This window comes from Ursus arctos, chromosome X (genome assembly GCF_023065955.2).
Source record: "Ursus arctos isolate Adak ecotype North America chromosome X, UrsArc2.0, whole genome shotgun sequence".
Lineage (NCBI taxonomy): Eukaryota > Metazoa > Chordata > Mammalia > Carnivora > Ursidae > Ursus > Ursus arctos.
In genome coordinates this window covers 41,449,918-41,471,273 of record NC_079873.1, presented here as the reverse complement: position 1 = coordinate 41,471,273, position 21,356 = coordinate 41,449,918, and the positions used below count along the sequence as shown (strand labels likewise).

Genomic DNA, 21,356 nt, shown 5'->3' with positions numbered 1-21,356 from the left:
ATTTTAAAAGCATTTTAAAAATTCATTTCGACCTGTGACTTTAAGTTTCCAGTTTTAGTGTTGAAAGTAGATGAGGTGACGCTTTCCTGCGACAGTGTTTCCAGTCTGATGATGAACAGTTAACGCAAAAGAGGTCCCTTTTGAACACTTGATAAACACATTCTAATTGATTTTGAATTATTATTAATTGGCATAATGTGTCTCGGATGCAACCATTCTCAGCTAGTGGGAAATACGCCCCTGTCATATCCCAGGTGACTTTCACAATGTAAATAACATGCTGAATACGCAACTGATGACAAACTGAACTCCGAATTACAGATGGCAGAAATTCTAAAGCTTGCCTGATGACTGATATGATAGAATATGTGTGCGTGTTCCCAAATAGCAGCAACCTTATGAAAAAACAGGCTGTTTTTGTAGAGATCCCCTATTTCAGTTAGGATAGAAAACTCATGTGACATGATCACAAATCCAAGGATTACACGGGAATTTCTCCAACCCCCTACCAGGGACAACCTGACCGCTAGGCTCAGGTGATCATAAGAAAACCAGTCAGGAGATGGGAATGGCTTAAGAATACAAAGCGATCTGCCCCTGACTGCCCAGGAGACTTGCCTGGCTCTGAGAGAAGGAAATCATGAACTCGGGAGAGAGTGGGACCAACTTAAAATCCACATTTTAAATTTGGACTCAGAGCAGAAATAGTAAGAAAGAAAAAATAACCACACCTAAGGTTGGCTGAAGAAATGTCTCACCAGAGCATCTCCCGCTGAATTTGGATCACTGGGGCTAGGGCCCTCCCTTTCTAAGGACCTCTCCGTGGGGCCCTGAGAGGAGCTAGAAACCGTGCTTCCCTGATTTAAATGATACACAGCAACAAGTTAAAGGCAAAAGACCTTGGCAGACAAGCTTTAAGAGGTTTTCATGGGGCTCTGGAAAGAGAAAAGTGAGGAAATTCTCTCACCAAATTCAAAGGAATCTGTGCCAGAGCCATGAGCGCCATCTTATCACCTGTCACGTTAAATTAATGTCCTTAATTTGAATTTGATTGGTCTTGCGGGTTTGAGTCCAATGCGTGCATTTTCTTTTATGGTTGTACAAGAGCCATAATCACAAGGACTTTATCCCGTAGGCTTCAGTAAACACCAGGGCTCTCAGACTTTTTTTCTTTTATTCCTTTGAAAGAAGCCCCCTTTCTTTTCTTAGTTCTAAAAATCCTGTGTCAGGGAAAACCATAAAAGGGAAATGAGATGGAGGAAGAAGATCTCTGAAATGTACTTCAGTCCCCTCCACCAAGTTTGTTTTCACCTCTTTGCACAGGCACTTACACCCACGTCAGGGCAGCGGGGATCCTTTCCAACTACTCACTATAGGAAGATAAGTCACCCTCAAATAGAAATTCTTCTTAAAATCATACACAAGGTGCCCTAAAAATAAAAGTTAAGTTAAATAAATAAATAAGTTAAAAAATAAAACCCTACGTTGCCAGTAGGCAGCAGATTCAGCCACGTCCTGGGCTGAAGGAAAGCATACATATCAAGAATACGGATCTACAACCTCTTTCCCTCATGCTTCCTGACGCTTAACTCGTGTACCATCTTCATTCTTACCTCTCGGTGCCTATCCCGGTCTCGAGACTTCTCCCTCACCCAGTCAATTGTGTTGAAATCATCATAGGTCCCCACACCAGGGATTGGCTCCTCCAAGAAGTCCATCATCCTATTTGAAGACCCTATTCCTCCACCATTGTATGACTTGTCCTCTGCATTGAACAGGAAACAGACATTAGGACCTCAGACACTCCGGACATCTTAATGCCTCCCTGCCGAGTACCAAAAGGTGAGTCCTTAAAGCACGGGATGATTACAGGTAGGGTGTGCTGTTAAAGCAATATAATCATTGATGGGAACGTCCATCACATTTAGAGGTTTCTGTGGTCTAGGCACAAAACGACGAGGGCCTTAAGGCAGTATAAATGGAAAGGGACAGAGGAGCAGGACAGAACAAAGGGAGAAATGACAGGAGTTGAAGTGTACTGGGAAAGGATTTATGAAACAAAATGCGGGAGCACGGAGCAGCTGAGGTATTCCAGTTTCTTTTACGGAAGGGAGACAAAGGGCCAAAGGTCTTTGCAGACATACCACATCAGAAACCATTTTGCATGTGTAAGGCAGTGATTCAATTCTGGGAGGTGGCTTTTGCCTGAGTGGGAACTCCAAAGAAAGCATGTCAGCCTCTTCACGAGTTAAGCTGGCTGGAATGTACATATTTCCCTTCAATAGGTGGAAGACTTTGATCCCTGATGTAATGGGCTTGTAGAAACTTTTACTGAGTATGTCAGAACGGTCTAAGACTGACAAGTAGAGATTCAAAGACCAGTGCGCGGCTTGGCGATGGAATGTCCCTCCCTGATCCTTCAATGGAAGCAACATACCCACTTGCCCAACCGCAGTCCTTTATCTGCTTTGCTTTCAGCGCTTCTATTACAACCACTTAGGCAAATGTTTTGTCTTCCTTTCTAGACCGGAAGCTCTTTGAGGGCAGCCCTCTATGTGAGTCATCCTTGCCTTCTCGTGTCTAACACATATCCAAGATGTTCAATAAATATCAGCGGAATCAAAGTTTATTTGCCGAAACAATGGGGATGAGAAAGAAGTATTCAAACTCAGGAGCTGTACACACACAAAGTTACTTAGTACTGCTTGACAAACTTGTTCCAAATATTTCCACCACCCTCTGGTGAAACAGTATTTCTCTATTAAACACAAAATGTAGAACAGTATTCAGGAATTTATGCAAATGCGCACTGAGGAAAAATGCAGAGTAATGCTATCAATGAACCCAACCAGCCAAAGCTTCCATTTGCAGCGTCAACCTTGGCAGGGACAAAGCTTTATCCAGACTGTTTGGTGATGAATCCCTCTGCAGAGAAGGCCAAAGTGGGCCTGAGCTGACACTCAGGTCCCCCCATCCGCGTCCCCATCTTCACTCTCAACTCCTACAGACAACTTCAGCACTTTCGTAGGGGAAGTGGGAATTAACCCCCAAGCTGCGCCTGATTTACAAACTGTCAGTCTTCCAAATACCTCATTGGCCTTACCTTTCACCAGCAACACACACATTTAAAAAGAAACGCCCTGCAGAATCCAAATCCTATTGAGAGTGGGGGGTGGGGCTGGAGTGGAGGAGGGGAACAAGTTAATCTTAAAACCCCTAACCAAAGTCCTTTCCATATCTTCAAGCCTACCTGGCTGTAAAATGGTTGGCTGCTGAATCACCAGCCCAGCATTTCCTATCGTGTCAGTGGCATACTGATAAAGATTAATGCTGTGTGTTTGAGAGCTTGGAGGGAAACAGCCAGCTAGGAAAGGAGGGCAGAGAGAAAATAAAGTATGGTGAGAGGGGCAAAAAAAGAAAAGAAAAGAAAAACAAGCTGTTTAAATTCTCGAGACAAATGCTGACAAGAACAGAGGACCCCAAACTACCAGAAATTTACTTTTTAAAGCAGGTTAATGCTCCAAATGAATTTGCTCTGATTTAAGGTCTCTCCTTTCAGGAGAAATTCAGAGAGGATTTTGTGAAACTGATTTTTAAAAGCACCCAATAGCTGCTATCTAAGGTTACACTATATATCAAAGGAGGTCCCCAGCTCTAAGGACATTAAGACCCAATGAAGATCTGCAACAGCTTCCTAACAGGAAAGAAAGAATCCTGTTACATCACTAGGTAACATGAGCACTGCATCATCCTTCTTTGTAGATAGTCTCCTGTTAGAAACGCAAATTGTCAGGCAGCTCTGAAAAGAGCAGGCAGTGATTAGAAGCCGACAACAGACTGCTTGTGATTCTCCAGATCCCCTTCTCCCTGGGGTCACACTTCGGTCCTGGGCTGGGCTCAAGTCTGCTTACCTTCAATCACAGCTTTCTTTTTTTCTGCCTCAAGGAAGAAATAACCTTGGCAGCCTGCATTTGGTCATTTAGGTTGCGGAGCCTTTACAGAAGGGGCCCCGGGAAGCACTGCTTTAGAAGGGCACTTGCTGCGTTCTCTGCCTTTCGCAGGAACAAATGCCACCTAAAGCACCACCAGTGTTCCCCGGCGGTCAGAATGTGATGTCACTGGTGGAGTCACGTGACCAGACCCTTGGACCAGCCTTGGAGAAAGGAAGATTTTTAACCGAGCACAGACGCCTTAAAGATGTAGTCTCAGCTAAACGAATGCCATTAAACTGGCGCGGCCAGGTCAGCTCACAAAACTGGGGTCCAGACAAGTTTCAGCCTTTAGACCTTAGTTAGCAGAAAATCCAAGGAGGCAAAGTAGGAGTATCTGAGAGCATTTAGAAGAGTTACAGGGATCCTAAGTAAAAAAGGGAGAGGGGCAAGTACAGAAAAGGCTTTTTAAAGAAAATGCCCTGGAGAGCAAAATCATGGAGAAAATCTCAGACAGGTGACGCTGAGTGAAAGATGCCAGACACGGGGGCACATGACGCACCTCTATCCGCGAAAGTTCGAAACCAGGCAAACCTAAATTACGTCATTTTAGGGTGCAAATGTAAGCTGCCACATTACAAAGAGAAGCCAGAAAGTGAGAAAAGTAAAGGCGGTAGCTCCCCAGAGGAGAGAGGGGGGTCGCCTTCCGGATGGAGCATGTGGTGAGGGTGGGGCTCCCGGAATGCTGGTAATTTGTCTTGATCTGAGCCCTAGTTACCTGAGTGTCCATGTGATAATCATTCTTTAAACTGGACGCATATGTTCTATGTCTTAGTGTGTATACATCATAGTTAGAGAAAACTATGAAAACAGAACTGCACGTGAACTTACCAAACAAGCTCAGCTCTTTAACAGCACCTAGTAACTTAAAAGCTCAGATTACAGTCAAGAAAATGAGTTGTTTCTTAGCATTAGTTCTCTACCCAGAAAGCAACATCAAATCTGATCTCACTAATCCACACTGGGTAAAACTAGCTATTTCAGCTGTGAAAATAAATTCGCTATTACATTTGCATTATTTAAAAGGCTCTCCCCTCCCAGGCCCTATTCCTAAGGCTATTCTTCAGCAGGTCTTAATTAACGGGGCAATAAGGCCAGTAGAGTAAAGGAGAATGAAATAGCCATCTCTCAACTTCCTCAGTGAATCCGCAGGACAGCTGCTGTTAAACATTAATCCAGTCAGTGTGCTCCAATAATCAGACCTAAATGTAGGGCTCTGAAATGTTGTGATCCCTCTCATCACATCTTAGGGCCCGATGCATCCTGAAATGTTAATACAACAAAGCCTTATGAAATGCGAGGGACTTTGTGAAGCCTGTGCGCTTTGGGTCTGGTCCATCATTATCATAACATCTCAGTCTCTTGATGAACTCAACTAGCGTTAATGAGAAGAATCAAAATGAACTGCGAAAGTAATTTGTGGGTGACGGTGCTATGCAACTGTGCTTTTAGAAAAGGGTGTCTATCTTACTCAAAGAGAATAACATGCCCAGACTCATAAGCCTCCTTCGAAGTCATTCTGTATTAAATAGGGTCCTACCTGTAGTTTCTGAAGGTAACCGTGGAATTCACTTACAGTATCTAATAAGATTTACGTTATCTCCCTAGATGACCTTACACTTCAAGATACTGTATGTTTGGGTATTTATAAAATGTATAGTTCTTCAATGTACGGTGACTGAATTGTAGGACTGGTACCGTGTTATAATAACTGCTCATGTAAGTTCATGTATGTTTCAAATGTTACAGCAGTGCTTCTAGAGGAGGGACTTTATTATTCCACGTAAATTTATTTCTTTTGAAAACTAGGTCTAGTAGCTATGATGCAGTCCTTATACCAAAATGAGATTTAATTTAATTAACAATTCCCTTTTCTGCCAAATTTATAATCTCTAGCATATGTTCTGATACAGACTGCCAGGCATAGGTCAATTGATATTATTGTGAAAGTAAGACCAAGAAATGCTTATCAATTTGTAATGCAGCCTATGATTAAAACCCAATAGTATAGTTAACATTTGGGGACAAGCAGAGTAATGCTTCTGGAACACAGATGTGATCAGATCACCTTCTGATTTCTAAAATGTCAGTGGCTCCTATAACAATGTTGTTTTTTTAAATTTTAATTTCAGTGTAGTTAACATACAGTGTTATATTGTTTTTAAATCTTTCAGCAGAGGAAGGCCACTTAATGGACATTTGGCACAAGTGTAGACCCGGAATTTTTAAATATCCATCATAATTTTTAGACTAGGACAAATAAAATACTTAAAAGTGCATAATGATAATGACAACAATAATATTACAACCATTTTCAGTTTCATCAGCAAGAGGGATTGAATTGTTTCCACTCTTTCACGGACGTACCTGTATCTAACTGGATGACAAATAGCTTAAACTGCGGGTCATACCCCATATCCGGCTGGTTTCTTTTCTTAGCATTTTTTTTTAACTTACTAGAAAGAAATGGTAAATTTATAAAACTTAGTTGTCAAGAATGGCAGCAGAGATTAGCCCATTCGGGACCAACTACTGAGGTACAAAGAAAGTCACAAAATGCAAAAGGGCTTTTCAAAAAACAGTGTATTAAGAGTTAAGCTTCTGGTGTGTAAATTCTCTGCTGAGGAAGAAAGAATAAAATTAAACAAGGACCCTAAATGTCATATTGAGGCACTTAAGTCTAGATTTTTTGCTTCCATACCAAAAAAAGGTAAAACTTAACCCAAGTAAGTTTTGAAGGCACAGTGTGCTCTAAGTTACATATAAAACAATTTAATACTCTAGTAGGAAAATGATTCAAGTTAAAGTACAATTCGATCTCAATTTAAATAATTTTTTAAAAGCCCCTAAAGGGTAATTTGCACCACTTGAGCCTGGGAAAAAACGTCCAGAAAAGTGGTCAGAAAAAAAGTCAACATTTAAACAACTTTTCTGGTAGGTTACACTTAGGTCTAAAAACTTAACAATGGGTCTTTAGAAACATACTGCTTGAATGAGGAGGCATATAAATGAATGCATTTAGCTCCTTTCCTTTTATGGAAACTACGTTCTAATTTTTTTTTCCTAAAAATCACATGACGCTTGAAACTAGACAACCCCATAAAATACAAGAAAAGAAATTCCAATTTGAGAGTCATGTTTATTTCAATCCCTAACCAATATGCCACTAGAAATTTACCTGGGGGGCTGAACAGTAACTGATTAAGTGAACTAGTTAAACACTAACAAAACCACAAGGGGAAAAAGGATAGAAAGAACCCTCGTGCACAGACCCTGAAATACTGCTTTAGTAATACGGCAGCTGCCGGAGGGCTCACTCATTGGCAGCAGCCACAAGAAAGAAACGGTCAGAGAAATGGGGCAGGGCTCTTGGTATGTATCACAGGACCCGAAAAATGTCCCATTTTTTAAAATGTATTTCAGTTTTTACAGTGATATATTGTATGTTTGCAAGGCTGAAATGACACCTACAAAAAATTCAACACTCTACCTAGCATACGTCAGCAGATATTCATGTGGTTATTTAAATTTTACCCTCATTCAACGGCATGTACTAAGAGTCTATAGTATGCCATTTCTCACTTCCATACCTGCAGCCCCTTCCCTTCTTTCATTGGCTCATCCATCCTAGATCTCCCAGAAAGTTATGAACCCTTCCGCATTCCATTCATCCCTAGGTCTGAGACTGCATTACAGTTAAAGCCCCAATAATTAATCAATACTTTTAGCACCTTTCTATCAACTTGTGCCTCCATTTCACTTCTAGTTTGCTTTCCTGCTTACCCAGACCCAGGGGCTGGAGTAGCTCTCCCATCTAAGCCCTGGAGAGTATCACAGGACCATGTCATGCTTTAATACACTTAGTTTGGCCCCTGGGACAGTACTCAAGGAGACTTTCCACTGATACCCATCTGTACAGCCACACTGGTTGATAAATACTGAAATACCTCTAGAGCTATAGATAAATAACTACTTTTTCCTGAGGACTCTTCCCCGCCAACCATCCCCTAGAAAGCTCCTGAACGTTCCCATGCTTCAGCAGCTGGAACATGAGGAGGCCCCAGGACACTGCCTAGTGCTACGTGTGACATCCAGTCTGACTGGTCAGTGCCTGTGTTGGTTTGCATACGTTTCATTTCAGGATTGACTGCTTTGGTTTCCGTTCACAGGAGGTTAAAACTTGAAGTTGTCTAAGAGGCAGGAAGGACAACAAAGAGGAAGCTCTCTATCCCAACTCTGCTGAAAGCTAGACAAAATAAGAGGTCATGATGAGGGGGGCCTGGGTGGCTCTGTCAGTGAAGTGTCTGCCTTCCGCTCAGGTCATGATCCCAGAGTCCTGGGATCGAGTCTCGCATTGGGCTCCTTGCTCAGGGGAAGCGTCTTTCTCTCTCTGCCTGCTGCTCCCCCAGCTTGTGCGCTCTCTCTCTCTCTGACAAATAAATAAAATCTTTAAAAATATATATTAGAAAATAAGAGGTGGTGAGAGATGAGGGTAATGGGACTGTAAAAACAGCAACAAATCTACTAAGTGAAGTTTGAAGATTCTGAGAAGTATACAGGAAGATGAGGCATGTTAGGGCTAGGGAAAAGACTCTGGAGACAAGGAGAAATCTAGATTCTAAGACCACCTTTGGACTCCCCATTTCCCAATGGATACAGCTCTCTCCCCACTGGGTTGTAGACATTTGCGTGGGGGTGTGACTTTTATGCCTCCTACTCCCAGCATCTGCTCTAATCTAGAAGTTCCCAACCCAACCCAACCCAACCCACTTTCATTACCACTGGAGCCAGGGTGCTAACTACCAGAGTTACCAAATGTGGGAGAAATGGCATGTGGGTTTATGGCTTGGTGTCAGCAGGCTCCCACTGGACTAGAATGCCACAAAAATCAATGGAGAACTGGAAGTAGGGGGTCTAGATTTGACAAAGTGGCTGAGGGGGCTGTCCACGAAAGCAAAACATCCCTCAGCTCCATTACTTGCTCTTCATTCCTTTCTTCTCAAATTTACACATTTATGGGATTGACAAAGGGACTGGGGAATGTCATGGGTGGGGAGACGCTGCCCTAAAATGCACATAACATACCCCAGGGTTGGGAAACCTCCTGCCTAGCACAGTCCTGTGTAGTAACTTGTAATTACTGTTTCAGAAACAGCGGTTCTCTGCTTCTTCTGTCCTAAGTCTGCATTGGTTTCTCTCTATTAATCTCCAGAAGGAAGCTGGGGACAAGAGATTAGCAATTATTCTTTGGCAGGGGCAAAAACTTGCAGAGGAAATACCAGTTAGGAGATTCTTCTTGGACTCATGAAAACAGCATGATGTCACGGACAGAAATAATGAGGCTATAGATATAAAATCTAAGAAGTGCTCTTACACACATATCTGGGCACACCAATGTGTGTACGTTATTCACTGCAGAACTGTTAGTAGTAGCAAAAACCTGGAAACAATGGAAGAGTCCAGTAATGGGGGAACAGCATAAGGGAAGAAGTAGACTGATGTGAATTAAAATAGAAAAATCCCTCAAACGCATGTGAAAAAAGCAAGTCACAAAATAGTTAAGTAGAATGTTTTAAAAAGTGTGTGTGTATGTGCTAACTGGAGAGGAAAAGAACTGAAAGAGTCACATTGAATTATTTTTAGCAGTTATCTCTGGAGTGGGAAGTACGGCGGGGGGTCTTTCACATTTTATATACATGTGCATTGTTTGAATCTTTAATAGCGAGGTCTATCTATGTGTTACGTGGTGTTTCTGAAAAGAAAAATAATGACCAAAAAAAAATGATAGCACAGCTAGAAGAGCAGAGACAGGACATTTCAAAGGGCAGACTTTCATTCTGAGAGGCAGACCACCGGAGTCTTTAGAAATGAAGCAGGTGACAGTGTTTGGAGAACACCAGGAGGAAAGCCCCCAGAGGAAGATGGCTTACGAAGTTTTTAAATGAAAGGCAATGGGAAGAAAGGCTTTGCCTCAGGCCCTGTTGTCCAGCAGTGAGAAGGCACAGATTCTAACCCTCGCTCCACAAATCACTAGTTTTACCACCTTGGGCAATTGCCTTAATCTCTGTGGCTTTCAGGTTCTCCGTCTGTAAAATGAGGGAGGATCAGCAAGTATGATTTTTAAGGTCCCTTCCAACTCTGATATTCTATCATTTTGGCGATGATTTTTTTTTTTTTTGGTCACTCATATATTGTGCTGAATGACTTGAGAAGACCTTAAGCTTTGAAAAATTCCAAATGGTATTTTGACTGCCTAGTTATCTGAGAACACTCTTCTGGCAGGATCATAAAATGGCACTACTGATCCTTAGAAAAGAAAAGTAAGACTCAGCTCATGAGCAAAGTATAACAACAACCTGGGACCCAATGCTTCTGGCATACGGCTAACCAGAGCTCTACCAATAGGGCTACCGGATCTGTGGAGTAGCTGCTAGCCACAGACTCCAGAAACATCTCACATGCACTCCTCAAATGTTACAGCAGCCCTTTACCCCATGCTGTAAATTGGAAGAAGGTAAGGTTAAAAATAATCCGCTCTGGATTTATAGTACTGACAAAGGGCCTCTACATATTGTTTTTTCCTTCAAGAGGGGACCAAAGTGGTTCCACTGACTGAAAAACACATGCGGAGCTTCCAGATTCAGCTGTGCCAAGTGAAGAGCTTAGAAGTTGTCACTCCCACCCCTACAAGAAAAAGCTGGACAGACTGAAAAGTCACGAGCTTTTCACGGACCTGCCTGAGAATGAGGGTTGCAGGGGGAAAGCGCAATGGCCAAATCTGCAGAGAAGGGTTTATCCAAAAAGACACAAAGAGACTGCTCACCTGAAGTAGAGACCAGCTGAACCACAAACTGCTGCAGGGACACCTGAAAGGCAACGCTGACGAACTGCTGGAGGCTGAGTGCAGACTTGCGTGACAGAGAGAAACTTCTGAGGCTTGCACGCCTGTGGGCTCTACCTCCAGGAACCCGACCAAGTTCTCACAGTGAAGATAAGAGAAAGATCCCTCCTGGCTCTGACCAGGGGAGGGGAAGAGTAATCATTGTGAAATTCCCTGGAGCTTTCTCTATACCAAAGGCCTATGTTCCAGGGGGAAATACTTTGCCTTAGCCTTACCCCCACTGGGGGAAGGGCATTCCTCTCACTCCAGCAGACACGGGTGCACACAACCCCCTACCCCCCACCTCTCTACACCCCCACCCCCCCCACCCCCACCCGCCTTTTTGTCTCACCCAAAGGAGAAAAAAAGTGTAGTCAACAGGGGCCAGGGCTTCCAGGAAATGGATTGGGAATGCTGTGGTCAGAACAGAAGTATGGGGCAGGGAAAACAAAAACTGTACCACTGGACAAAACCATGTGATGGTCACAGCCATAAGACACAGGCCCAGCAGACACGGAGATTTCACAGAAAATTATAAAATGACCTGCTCCTACATACCTTACCACGAGGCCAAGAGGGCTCCAGTGTAATGACAGTGGATTGCAGCTGAAAGAACTGAGCCACAGAATGTCTCTCAACAAGCTGCACTTAAAGGAAACTCAAAATCAAGAGGTGACACAAAAACAAGGATGCTACAGGAGACACCTGGGTGGCTCAGTCAGTGAAGCGTCTGCCTTCGCTCAGGTTATGATTTCAGAGTCCTGGGACTAAATCCCGCATCATCGCATCATTGGGCTCCCTGCTCAGTGGGGAGTCTGCGTCTCCCTCTCCCTCTGCCCCTCCCCCCTCTGCTCATGCTGTCTCTCACTTTCTCTCTCTCAAATAAATAAATAAAATCTTAAAAAAAAAAAAACAAGGACACTACAAAATTTTCGCTCTCTGGCACAGACGGTTACACCATCCATTAAACAGCCCAATGTGTGGCCACTTTACCATAAATTCACAATGGAATTAAACTAGAAACCAATTTTTAAAAATAGCTGGGAAATGCCTCATTACCTGGAAATTAAAGAACACATTTCTAAGTAACCCATGGGCCAAACAAGTCTCAAGACAAATTACAAACTATTTTGAAGCAAATGAAAATGAAAATACAATATCAAAATCTGTCAGATGCAGCAAAAGCAGTGCTTAGAGAGAAATCCATAGCATTAGGTTCATATATTAGAAAAGAAGAAAGATCTAAAATCAAAAGACCTAAACCTGGGGCGCCTGGGTGGCTCAGTCATTAAGCATCTGCCTTCGGCTCAGGGCGTGATCCCAGGGTCGTGGGATCAAGCCCTGCGTCAGGCTCCCTACTCTGCTGAAAGCCTGCTTCTTCCTCTCCCACTCCCCCTGCTTGTGTTCCCTCTCTCGCTGGCTGTCTCTGTCAAATAAATAAATAAAATCTTAAAAAAAAAAAAGGCCTAAACCTCACCAAAGAAGATACACAGACGGCAAAGAGCAAACATAAAGATGTTCATCATCATTGTCATTAGAGAAATGCAAATTAAAACAACAGTGAGGGGCGCCTGGGTGGCTCAGTCGGCTAAGCATCTGCCTTAGGCTCAGGTCTTGATCCCGGGGTCCTAGGATTGAACTCCGTGTCAGGCTCCCTGCCCAGTGGGGAGTCTGCTTCTCCCTCTTCCTCAGCTCCTCCCCACACTCGTGCTCACACACTCTCTCTAATACATAAATAAAATCTTTTTAAAAAATGAGATACCACTACCTACCTATTAGAATGGCTAAAATCTAAAACACTGACAACACCAATCATTCAGATGTGGAGTAACAGGAACTCTCATTCATTCCTGGTAGGAATACAAAATGGTACAGCCACTTTGGAAGACAGTTTGACAATTTCTTACAAAACTAAACATAGTCTTACCACATAATATGGCAATTACACACCGATATATCTACCCAACTGACTTGAAAACTTACACCTGCACGAAAACCTGCACACAGATGTTTATAGTAGCTTTGGTCATAATTGCCAAAAGCTGGAAGAAATCAAGATCTCCATCAGTAGATAGGTGAATGGACAGACAAACTGCCATCTATCCAGACAATGGAATACTATTCAGTAATGAAAAGGAGTGAGAGCTCAATGCACACAAAGACTCGGAAGAACCTTAACTGAATATCGCCAGGTGAAAGGAGCCAATCTGAAAAGCCTACTGACTGTACGATTCCATTTACTGACATCCTGGAAAAAGCAAATTGATGGAGATGAAAAAAAGACTGGTAGTTGCCAGGGGCTCAGAAGAGAGGTGGCTGAAGAGGTAAAGCACAGGGGATTTGTTTTAGGGCAGTGAAATTATTCTGCATGACACTATAATAGTGGATACCTGTTGCTATGCATTTGTCAAAATCCATGGAACTTTATAGCACAATGGACCTTAATGTATGCAAGGTTTTTTTTAAACCCCAGGATGAAATGCAGAATGTGACAGAATAATCTATATTACAAATTTGCAAAACAGCTTCACGGAAGGGGGTATAGAGGAAAAAGGTGCTGGTCCAAGAAACTAGAACTGAGTGGAGTGTGTAAGACTAAAGGCAAAAAAAATTGTGTGTAAGTACTATATTCTAGCTGAAAATGTAGTTTCTCATGGAAGGTAAGGGTTAACGATTTGAAAGCACCATACATGGGGGCACCTGGGTGGCTTAGCCGGTTAAGCATCTGCCTTCAGCTCAGGTCATGATCCCAGGGTCCTGGGATGGAGCCCCACATTGGGCTTCCTGCTCAGGGTCCCTCCCCCCAGCTTCTGCGCTCTCGCTCGCTCTCACTCTGTTCTCTCTCTCACAAATAAAAAAAATCTTTTATAAAAAGATTTAAAAAGAAAGAAAGCAAGCACCATACATACACTGGAAGAGAACAGTTAAATAATGGATGGTGGATGGTGGGAGCCAAGTTTCTCACTACCTGGAATGGGAGGTTACAAACAAGCCAGGGGAGGAGGCTAGAATGATCCATGTGTCAATGGAGCAGAATCAGAGACATGGGTATGATCTCGTGTTTAGCTTAATGTAGATACAGATGGTCACGCATAGATAATATATCTACCTATAGATATATATGTAGACACAGGTCAGTACACATACACATATATTTTTTTACTGAGTGGTTGAGAGTGCCTAAAGCAACAACGTCCCAGTAGAAATGAGCACACCTACTGCCCATACCTTCATTTCTAATACCATTCCCTACTAAAGGGTACCAGGACTCCTTGGAGAAATGGCACATTGTAGTGCCAGAAAGTAAGGGCCCAAGAAAACCCCCCAGTGACAGGGCTGTGTCAAAGGGAAACAGAAAACTGAAAGAGCTCCAAATGGCCAAAGCTGGAAAAATTTGAACAAAATAAAGTAGAAATGGATTATAACCCAAAGTTTAAACAAATGAGTCCGTACTGACGTAAATAGTAGTTGAATAAATAAATGGGAGAGAACAGACCACTGTCCCATGCAGACCAATTCGAAATAATTTCTGTAGATACTTTACCCTCAAGGAGGTGGGGCATAGCTCCCTAGTTCTTAAGTGTGGGCTATGCAGTGAATTCCTTCCATAGAGTACATCATGGAAAGGATGAAAAGCAAGTAACTTTACAGTGGAGAAAGCGGACACACACTACCTCAGCCAGAAGATCAAGGTTAAAATCAGCAGCCATAAGTCACATCGACAATATATAGCCTTGATACGATGTGATGAGAATGGCACTTTACTTCTACTCTTCCTCCCTAAAACCCATAACCCCAGTCTAATCATGAGATAAGCATCGGGCAAATCTCCATTGGGGGACATTCTACAAAATGCCTGACCAGTAATCCTCAAAACTGTCAACTGGTACAGCCACTGTGGAAAACAGTATGGCAGTTCCTCAAAAAATTACGAATAGCACTACCCTACTATCTACTAATTCCACTCAGTCTGGGAATGTAACCAAAGGAAATGAAAACACTAACTCGAAAACACCACTCTCATGTTCACCACAGCATTATTTATAATAGCCAAGACATGGCAACAGCCTAAGTGTCCATCAATGATGAATGAATAAAGAAACTGTGGCATATACATATACAATGGAATATTATTCAGCTATCTAAAAAAATGAGGAAATCCTACCATTTGTGACAGCACAGATAGACACTGGGGCATTATGCTAAGTGAAGTAAGTCAGAGAAAGACAAATACTGTGTGATCTCACGTATACGTGGAATCTAAAGAAAAAAAAATGAACTCATAGAAAAGAAATCAGATTTATGGTTGCCAGAGGCAGGGGGTGGGAGGATGGAGAATTGGAGAAAGGTGGTCAAAAAGGTACAGACTTTCAGGTACAAGATAAATAAGCGCTAGGGATGGAATGTCCAACATGAGGGACTATAGCTAACAGTTAACACTGCTGTATGATATATAGGACTTTAAGAAAGTAAATCCTCAGAGTTCTCATCATAAGGAGAAAGGTTTTTTTTTCTTTTGATTCTACCTATAGGAGATGACGGATGTTAACTAAACCCACTGTGGTAATCACTTCACAGTATACATAAATCAAACCATCATGCCGTGAGCCTTAAACTTACACAGCAATGTGTATCAGTTATTTCTCAATAAAACTGGGGGGGGAGAAGACAGGTATGTAATAAAGTTTAAAAACTACGGAAAAAAACACCTGTCAAGGTCATCAAAAACAATGAAAGTCTAAGAAACCATGGCAGCCAAGAGGAGCCCCAGGTGACATGAAGACTAAATGTCATGTGGTATCCTGGCTGGGACATCAGGTAAAAACTAAGTAACTATGAATAAAGCATGTTCTTTAAATAAGACAAAAATGTAAATAAATAAGTGGGAAGAGATAAAGCGGCACAGATTCTAAAATGTGACCAGGTATTTTCCTATCAAGGAACCTGAAGGAAGCCCTCAAAGACTGTGGCCATCATAATAAGCCTCATTTTGAGGGTTCAGCAAGAAAACTGGTATGGTTTATGGCCCCCCCAGAGCTTCTGCTACAGGCCACTTCCCCTCCCCCCCAACAAGCTCAAAAAGCAGCAGTAACAATCACCGTCTGCCCAGGCTAAGTATTTAGGGGAAGTTTGCGTATTATGAGGGTGATGGATTCTAAAGTCCCTTTCCTTATCATAATAAGGACAAAAAAAAGAAAAAAAGAAAGAAAAGTCTGTGCCATCCACACAATCGCTTGAGTCAACTGCAGTGCTGACAGGAGCCCGCGAGCCGGGGCCCAAGATGTTTTGCACCTCTCTCTGGAGGAATACTACGATCTTTCCTTGCAGCACGGCCGAACAAACACAACTATTTCACAGCTTCCTTGACGGATTTCACACACTGTCGTCTGTTTCATTTTCAAAGACATTTTTCCCTTCCCTGGGACACTGGGAGGTGATGTTGAGGCCTGCAGGGGTGGTCTGGGCACGTTCTCCCACATGAGGGGGACTCTGCTGGCTCTCACACCCTGCCTGGGCTTTGAAGTCATCTGGGATTCTGCCGGTTTATTCCCCATATCAAATTAGTCCTATCAATCCCCCTTTAGAAATTTCTCCAGAAGTTATTCTTCCTTTCTCTCTGTTCCTGCTGTCTTAATTCAGGCCATTTGATCTTTTATCTAGATTTTTTTTAAAATAACAGTTTAACTGGTCTCCCAGTCTTCAACCCACTCTTCCCCCAAATCCACCCTCCACACTGCCATAAATTCCTGAAAACCCCAATCTGATCATATCATTCCTCTGCTTTTAAATCACTGGACGACTCCTTGGTTACAAGATAAGGTCCAGAAGCACAGACAGTCTAGACCTCACCCAGATTTCTAACTGGATCTCCCGCCCTATCCCCTGCTATCCTCCCTCCTGCTCCAACCGCCACCACCTCGGCCCCAGGAGCCTCGGATCGCAGATGCACAGACTCTGTGTTGCCTGATAAGAAAAGGCTCTCTCACACTGCCCTGCCTTTACCCGCGTGGCTCTCTCTTGCCAGGAAGGTCTCCTCACGCAACAACTCGAGAGGAGTAGCAAGGAACACGAGGTGGGAAGACGAGGAGGTGAGGGAAAGAAGGGAATTGATGAGCATTACAAAAACAGCACAGGGCTGGGTTCCTAAGATCTGGGTGCTCCCTAAACACTGACTAACAGAATGGGTGAATGAATGAATGACCAACCATGATGTCCAGGCTGCAGAGGCAGGCAAGTGAGAACGGAGGGACGACGAGCGCAGCTCTGAATTTTTTTTTCCTATTACTCAAACCCTTTTTTCTATTTCCCTCCCCCTCCCCTTCTTCAAGACCTCCATGTTTATGTTTCTTCTCATTTACAGACTACTATAACACTACCACAGATGCATTTAACCATGCCATGCATTATTTATGTATTCATTCCTCATAAATCAATCCCTCTAGCCATCTGGAAAACAAGAACCACTTCTGCCTTTCAAGCTCCTTTTAACTAATCTTTTTAGTACGTGTCATTGTGCCCGGTACAAAATGTAGTATTTTATGCACAGCCGCACCACCGCCGTCAAGGACTTTATGACCTTTTTTCTGTTGTTGTTGTTGTGTACATGAGGAAATCCCAGGTGACAACACTAAATAAAGTAAGAACAATTAAGAAGCAAGCAAGAAAATTATATCACTACAGGGTACAGTAAATGGACCGATTTCTGTGTGTGGCTCATAGAAAACAGCTTTGCTGTTTTACGGTCAGACCTTGTAAACCGCAAGCAGTAATTCTCCTGTAAAGGCAAGTGAAAAGTGGCAAAGGACTCCTCGTGTAAAAACACATTCTACAATCACAAGCAATGCCAAAATCTCATCCGCCTCAGCTTTCGGGTCTATTAAACAGGAGTAATAGATGGATACTCGCTTGCCTCCATCACCTACTGAGAGCAACGTGAACACAACAAGTACTTTGGTGAGACAGATGCTATATGATATCATTTTTGATTAGAGCAGTAATGATAACTAAGCTAAACCACTCTGGATTAGCCAGAAGGCTTATTAGAGGTGGCCGGTTTAAGTTGATGGAAACCCTAAGTGACCACTTCACCACAGCCAGTGATTGCTATAACCGACTTGCGAGGGTTTTAACTACAAGTAAGTGAAAGGGATACACAAACACAAGTGCCTTTCACAGAAGGAAGCAAATATGAAAAACCATGAACTACCAAACCATGAGTACCTTTCTTTTATGAACTTTAAATTCAGGGGTTCTCTTCTACTGTTACTGTCTTGAGGCACCTTTACAGGACAACTTCTTATTATCCTTCTGAACCTGTGGTTTTCATACTGGTATGTTCTTCCCAAGTTGGTCACCTCCTCAGAGAGGCCTTCCCGGACCTTTCAAACTTTCTAACCTTTCTAAAGTATTATTCCTCAGTTATCCTCTATTGTCATTCACTTTATTTCTATCTTGGCACTTATTATAATGGGTAAATAACCAAGTAGTCTTGTTTCTTTACTCATTTATCCAACTAGATCTAAATTCCAGATCAACGTGGATCTTACCTATGTTAATCCCACCACTGTATCCCCAGCGCCTACAATAGTGCCGGCTTCGTAGTAGGTATTCAAAAAGTATTTGTCAAATGAATGGGTGAAGGAGTTTGTCCTCACAGTGAATACAAAGTTGATTCAAACTTCTTAGCGTGATATTCAAAGCCCTAATTTATTTATTTGGGCTTATAGTCTGCCTTTTCATACCTCTGTATATTATGCCTGTTGATATCTCTGTAAAAGCTTGGTTTCTACCTGGAAAGCCCTTCTTCCTTCCTACCAAATAACTTATCTTTCAAGGAAGGCCCTTCCCAAACACACCTTCTCTGTGAAATCTTTTCCAATCCTAGACACACACAAACACATAGAATACTTCCACTGCTAAGTTCTTATAAAAGTTACAACACTTACAATATACAGTTATAACAGAAATAAACTAACAATAATAATGAGAGCTAACATTTTATTGAGCATTAGCTCGAGGCTGGGTACAATTATAACCACTTTGTGTTATTATTTCATTTAATCCTGAAAATGACTCTAAGAGTTAGGTATTCTCATAACTACGTATGTTTGTTTAGCCAGCTAGAATCAACTTCATGAAGGTAGGAAGGGTGCCTTAAAGCCCTGCTAATTCCCAGAACCTAGCAAAGTTTCTGCAACGTCATATGCCTCCAATACAAATTTGCTAAATGATGAATTCTGACATAGTTTCTTATCCTCTGACTTTATGTTGAGAATGGCAATCCCAATGGGTTAAAGAAACAGACAGTAGTTTTAAAAAAGAAATCTAAATGGTTAGTAAACATATGAAAATATGCTCAACCTCATTAATCTAAAAAAGTGAAAATTAAAGTAATGAAAATTTATTGATTTATTTATTTTGCCTATCAAAGGTGTAAAGATGAAAAAATTCTAATATTCAGCACCAGCAAGGCTGTGGGGAAATAAGCACTCATACACTCGTGCCACAGAAATGTTCTAATATACTTAAAAGATAAACACAGACACACACACACACACACACACACACACACACACACACACGGTGTTCACTGCAGCATTGTTTATAACAGCAAAAGACTGGAAACTGAAATGTACATCAATAGAAACTTGGTTAAATAAACTATGGAACCACTATACCATGAACTGATATGCAATTATTGAAAAGAATGATGTTACTGGATAACCAAATAATAGATGGAGGGAATTCTCCTTCTATAAATGTATTCCAGGGGCTCCTGCATGCCTCAGTCAGTTAAGTGGCTTTGGCTCAGGCCCTGATCCCAGGAGCTCTGATCCCAGGATCCTGGGGATTGAGCCCTGCATCGGGCTCCTTGCTCAGTGGGGAGTCTGTTTCTCCTTCTCCCTCTGCCCCTATCCTCTGCTCATGCTCTCTCTCTCTCTCTCTCAAATGAATAAAATCTTTAAAAAAAATGTATTCCAGATAATAAAAACCCAATTATAAAAAAGGGAGACGATTTGAACAGACACTTCATCAAAGACGATACAAGGTTGGCAAATAAGTACATGAAATGATGTTCAACATCATATGGCATTAGGGAAATTAAATTAAAACCATGATGAGATAACACTACACACCTATCAGAATGGCTAAAATAAAAATTACAGAAAATACCCAGAGCTGTTGTGGATGGGGAACAAGTAGAACTCTCATTCATAGCTAGTTCAGATATAAAACGGTACAGCCACTCTAGGAAATGGTTTGGCAGTTTCTTAGGAAGTTCCACATAGATTTACCACATGACCCAGTGATCCCAATTCAGGCTATACTAAGCAAGAAAAAAAAGAATGAACGACTTGATTTAATCTCCAAGGCATTGGGCTCAGCAAATGAAGTCAGTCTCAAAGGCGACATACTATGTGATTCCATGCATATGACATTACAGAAAAGAAAAAAAATACAGGGACAGAGAACAGATCAGCGGCCACCAGGGGTTGGGGGTAGAGGAGGTCTGGCTGCAAAGGGCTAGCAAGAGGGAACTCTCTAGGATGTGGAACGGTTCTGTATCCTGTCAGTGGTGGCGGTAACAAAAGTCTCTGCATGTGTTAAAACTCATAAGATTGCACCAGAAAAAAAACGAATTTTACTGTGTGTACATTAAAAAGATAATTTTTAAAAAGATAAACTGTCATCAACAGTAATGATACCTTCTATTTCTCCATCTAAGGGAGGAACATCATCTCTCATGGAAAAATCCATAGCTGTCCCTGGAATGTCCATCAAGTCTTCATCACTGGAGCTGCTCCGGAAGCTATTGAAACTCCCCTGCTGAAAGCCTCTGTTATCCATGGCTCCTGTGCAGAGAGGAAAACATGAGGCTTATGACAATGACCTTCAAGCTCCTTACACTTATCCTTTTTCATTGTGGTAAATACACATAAAATGTACCATTTCAACCATTCGAAACTAGACAATTCAGTAGCATTGTTCATTCACAATGTTTTGCAATTATCATCGTTCTCCATTTCCAGAAATTTTTCATCATCTCAAACAGAAATTCTGTATCCAGTAAATGTAACTCCCCCCCCCCCCCAGCCCCAGACCCTTATAACTGCTATTCTCTGCTTCCATGATTTGCCAATTCCGGATATTTCATATAAATATAATCATACAATATGTGACCTTTTGTGTCTGGCTTCTTTCACTTTCCATAATGTTTTCAAGGCTCATCCATGTTCTGGCACGTATCAGTACTTCATTCCATTTTCAGACTGAATAATACCCATTGTATGGATAGACCACATTTTGTTTACCCATTCATCAGTTGACGGACATTTGGGTAGTTTTCACCTTTTGGGTTACTACCAATTCTATTTTTTATTATTGAAGTATAGTTGACATACAAAGTTATATTTGTTTCAGGTGTACAACACATGATTCAACAATTCTATACATTACTCAGTGCTCACCACAATAAGTGTAGTCAC

General features: G+C 42.1%; 1 protein-coding gene across 3 annotated transcripts in view; it reads right to left on the bottom strand.

The window, feature by feature from the left end:
• CLCN5 (chloride voltage-gated channel 5) overlaps positions 1-21,356 on the bottom strand; it is a 169,508-nt gene that overhangs the window by 24,282 nt on the left and 123,870 nt on the right. The window contains exons 4-5 of one of the 3 annotated variants that reach the window (XM_026513433.4): positions 20,577-20,723; positions 1,614-1,765 (exon numbers count right to left, since the gene is read on the bottom strand). In XM_026513433.4, the coding sequence (XP_026369218.1) occupies positions 1,614-1,765; positions 20,577-20,723 (299 nt within the window). Of the gene's footprint in view, positions 1-1,613; positions 1,766-3,911; positions 8,690-10,812; positions 11,129-20,576; positions 20,724-21,356 lie in introns of those variants that run through there. The other 2 variants (XM_057311524.1, XM_057311523.1) reach the window with 2 other exon arrangements.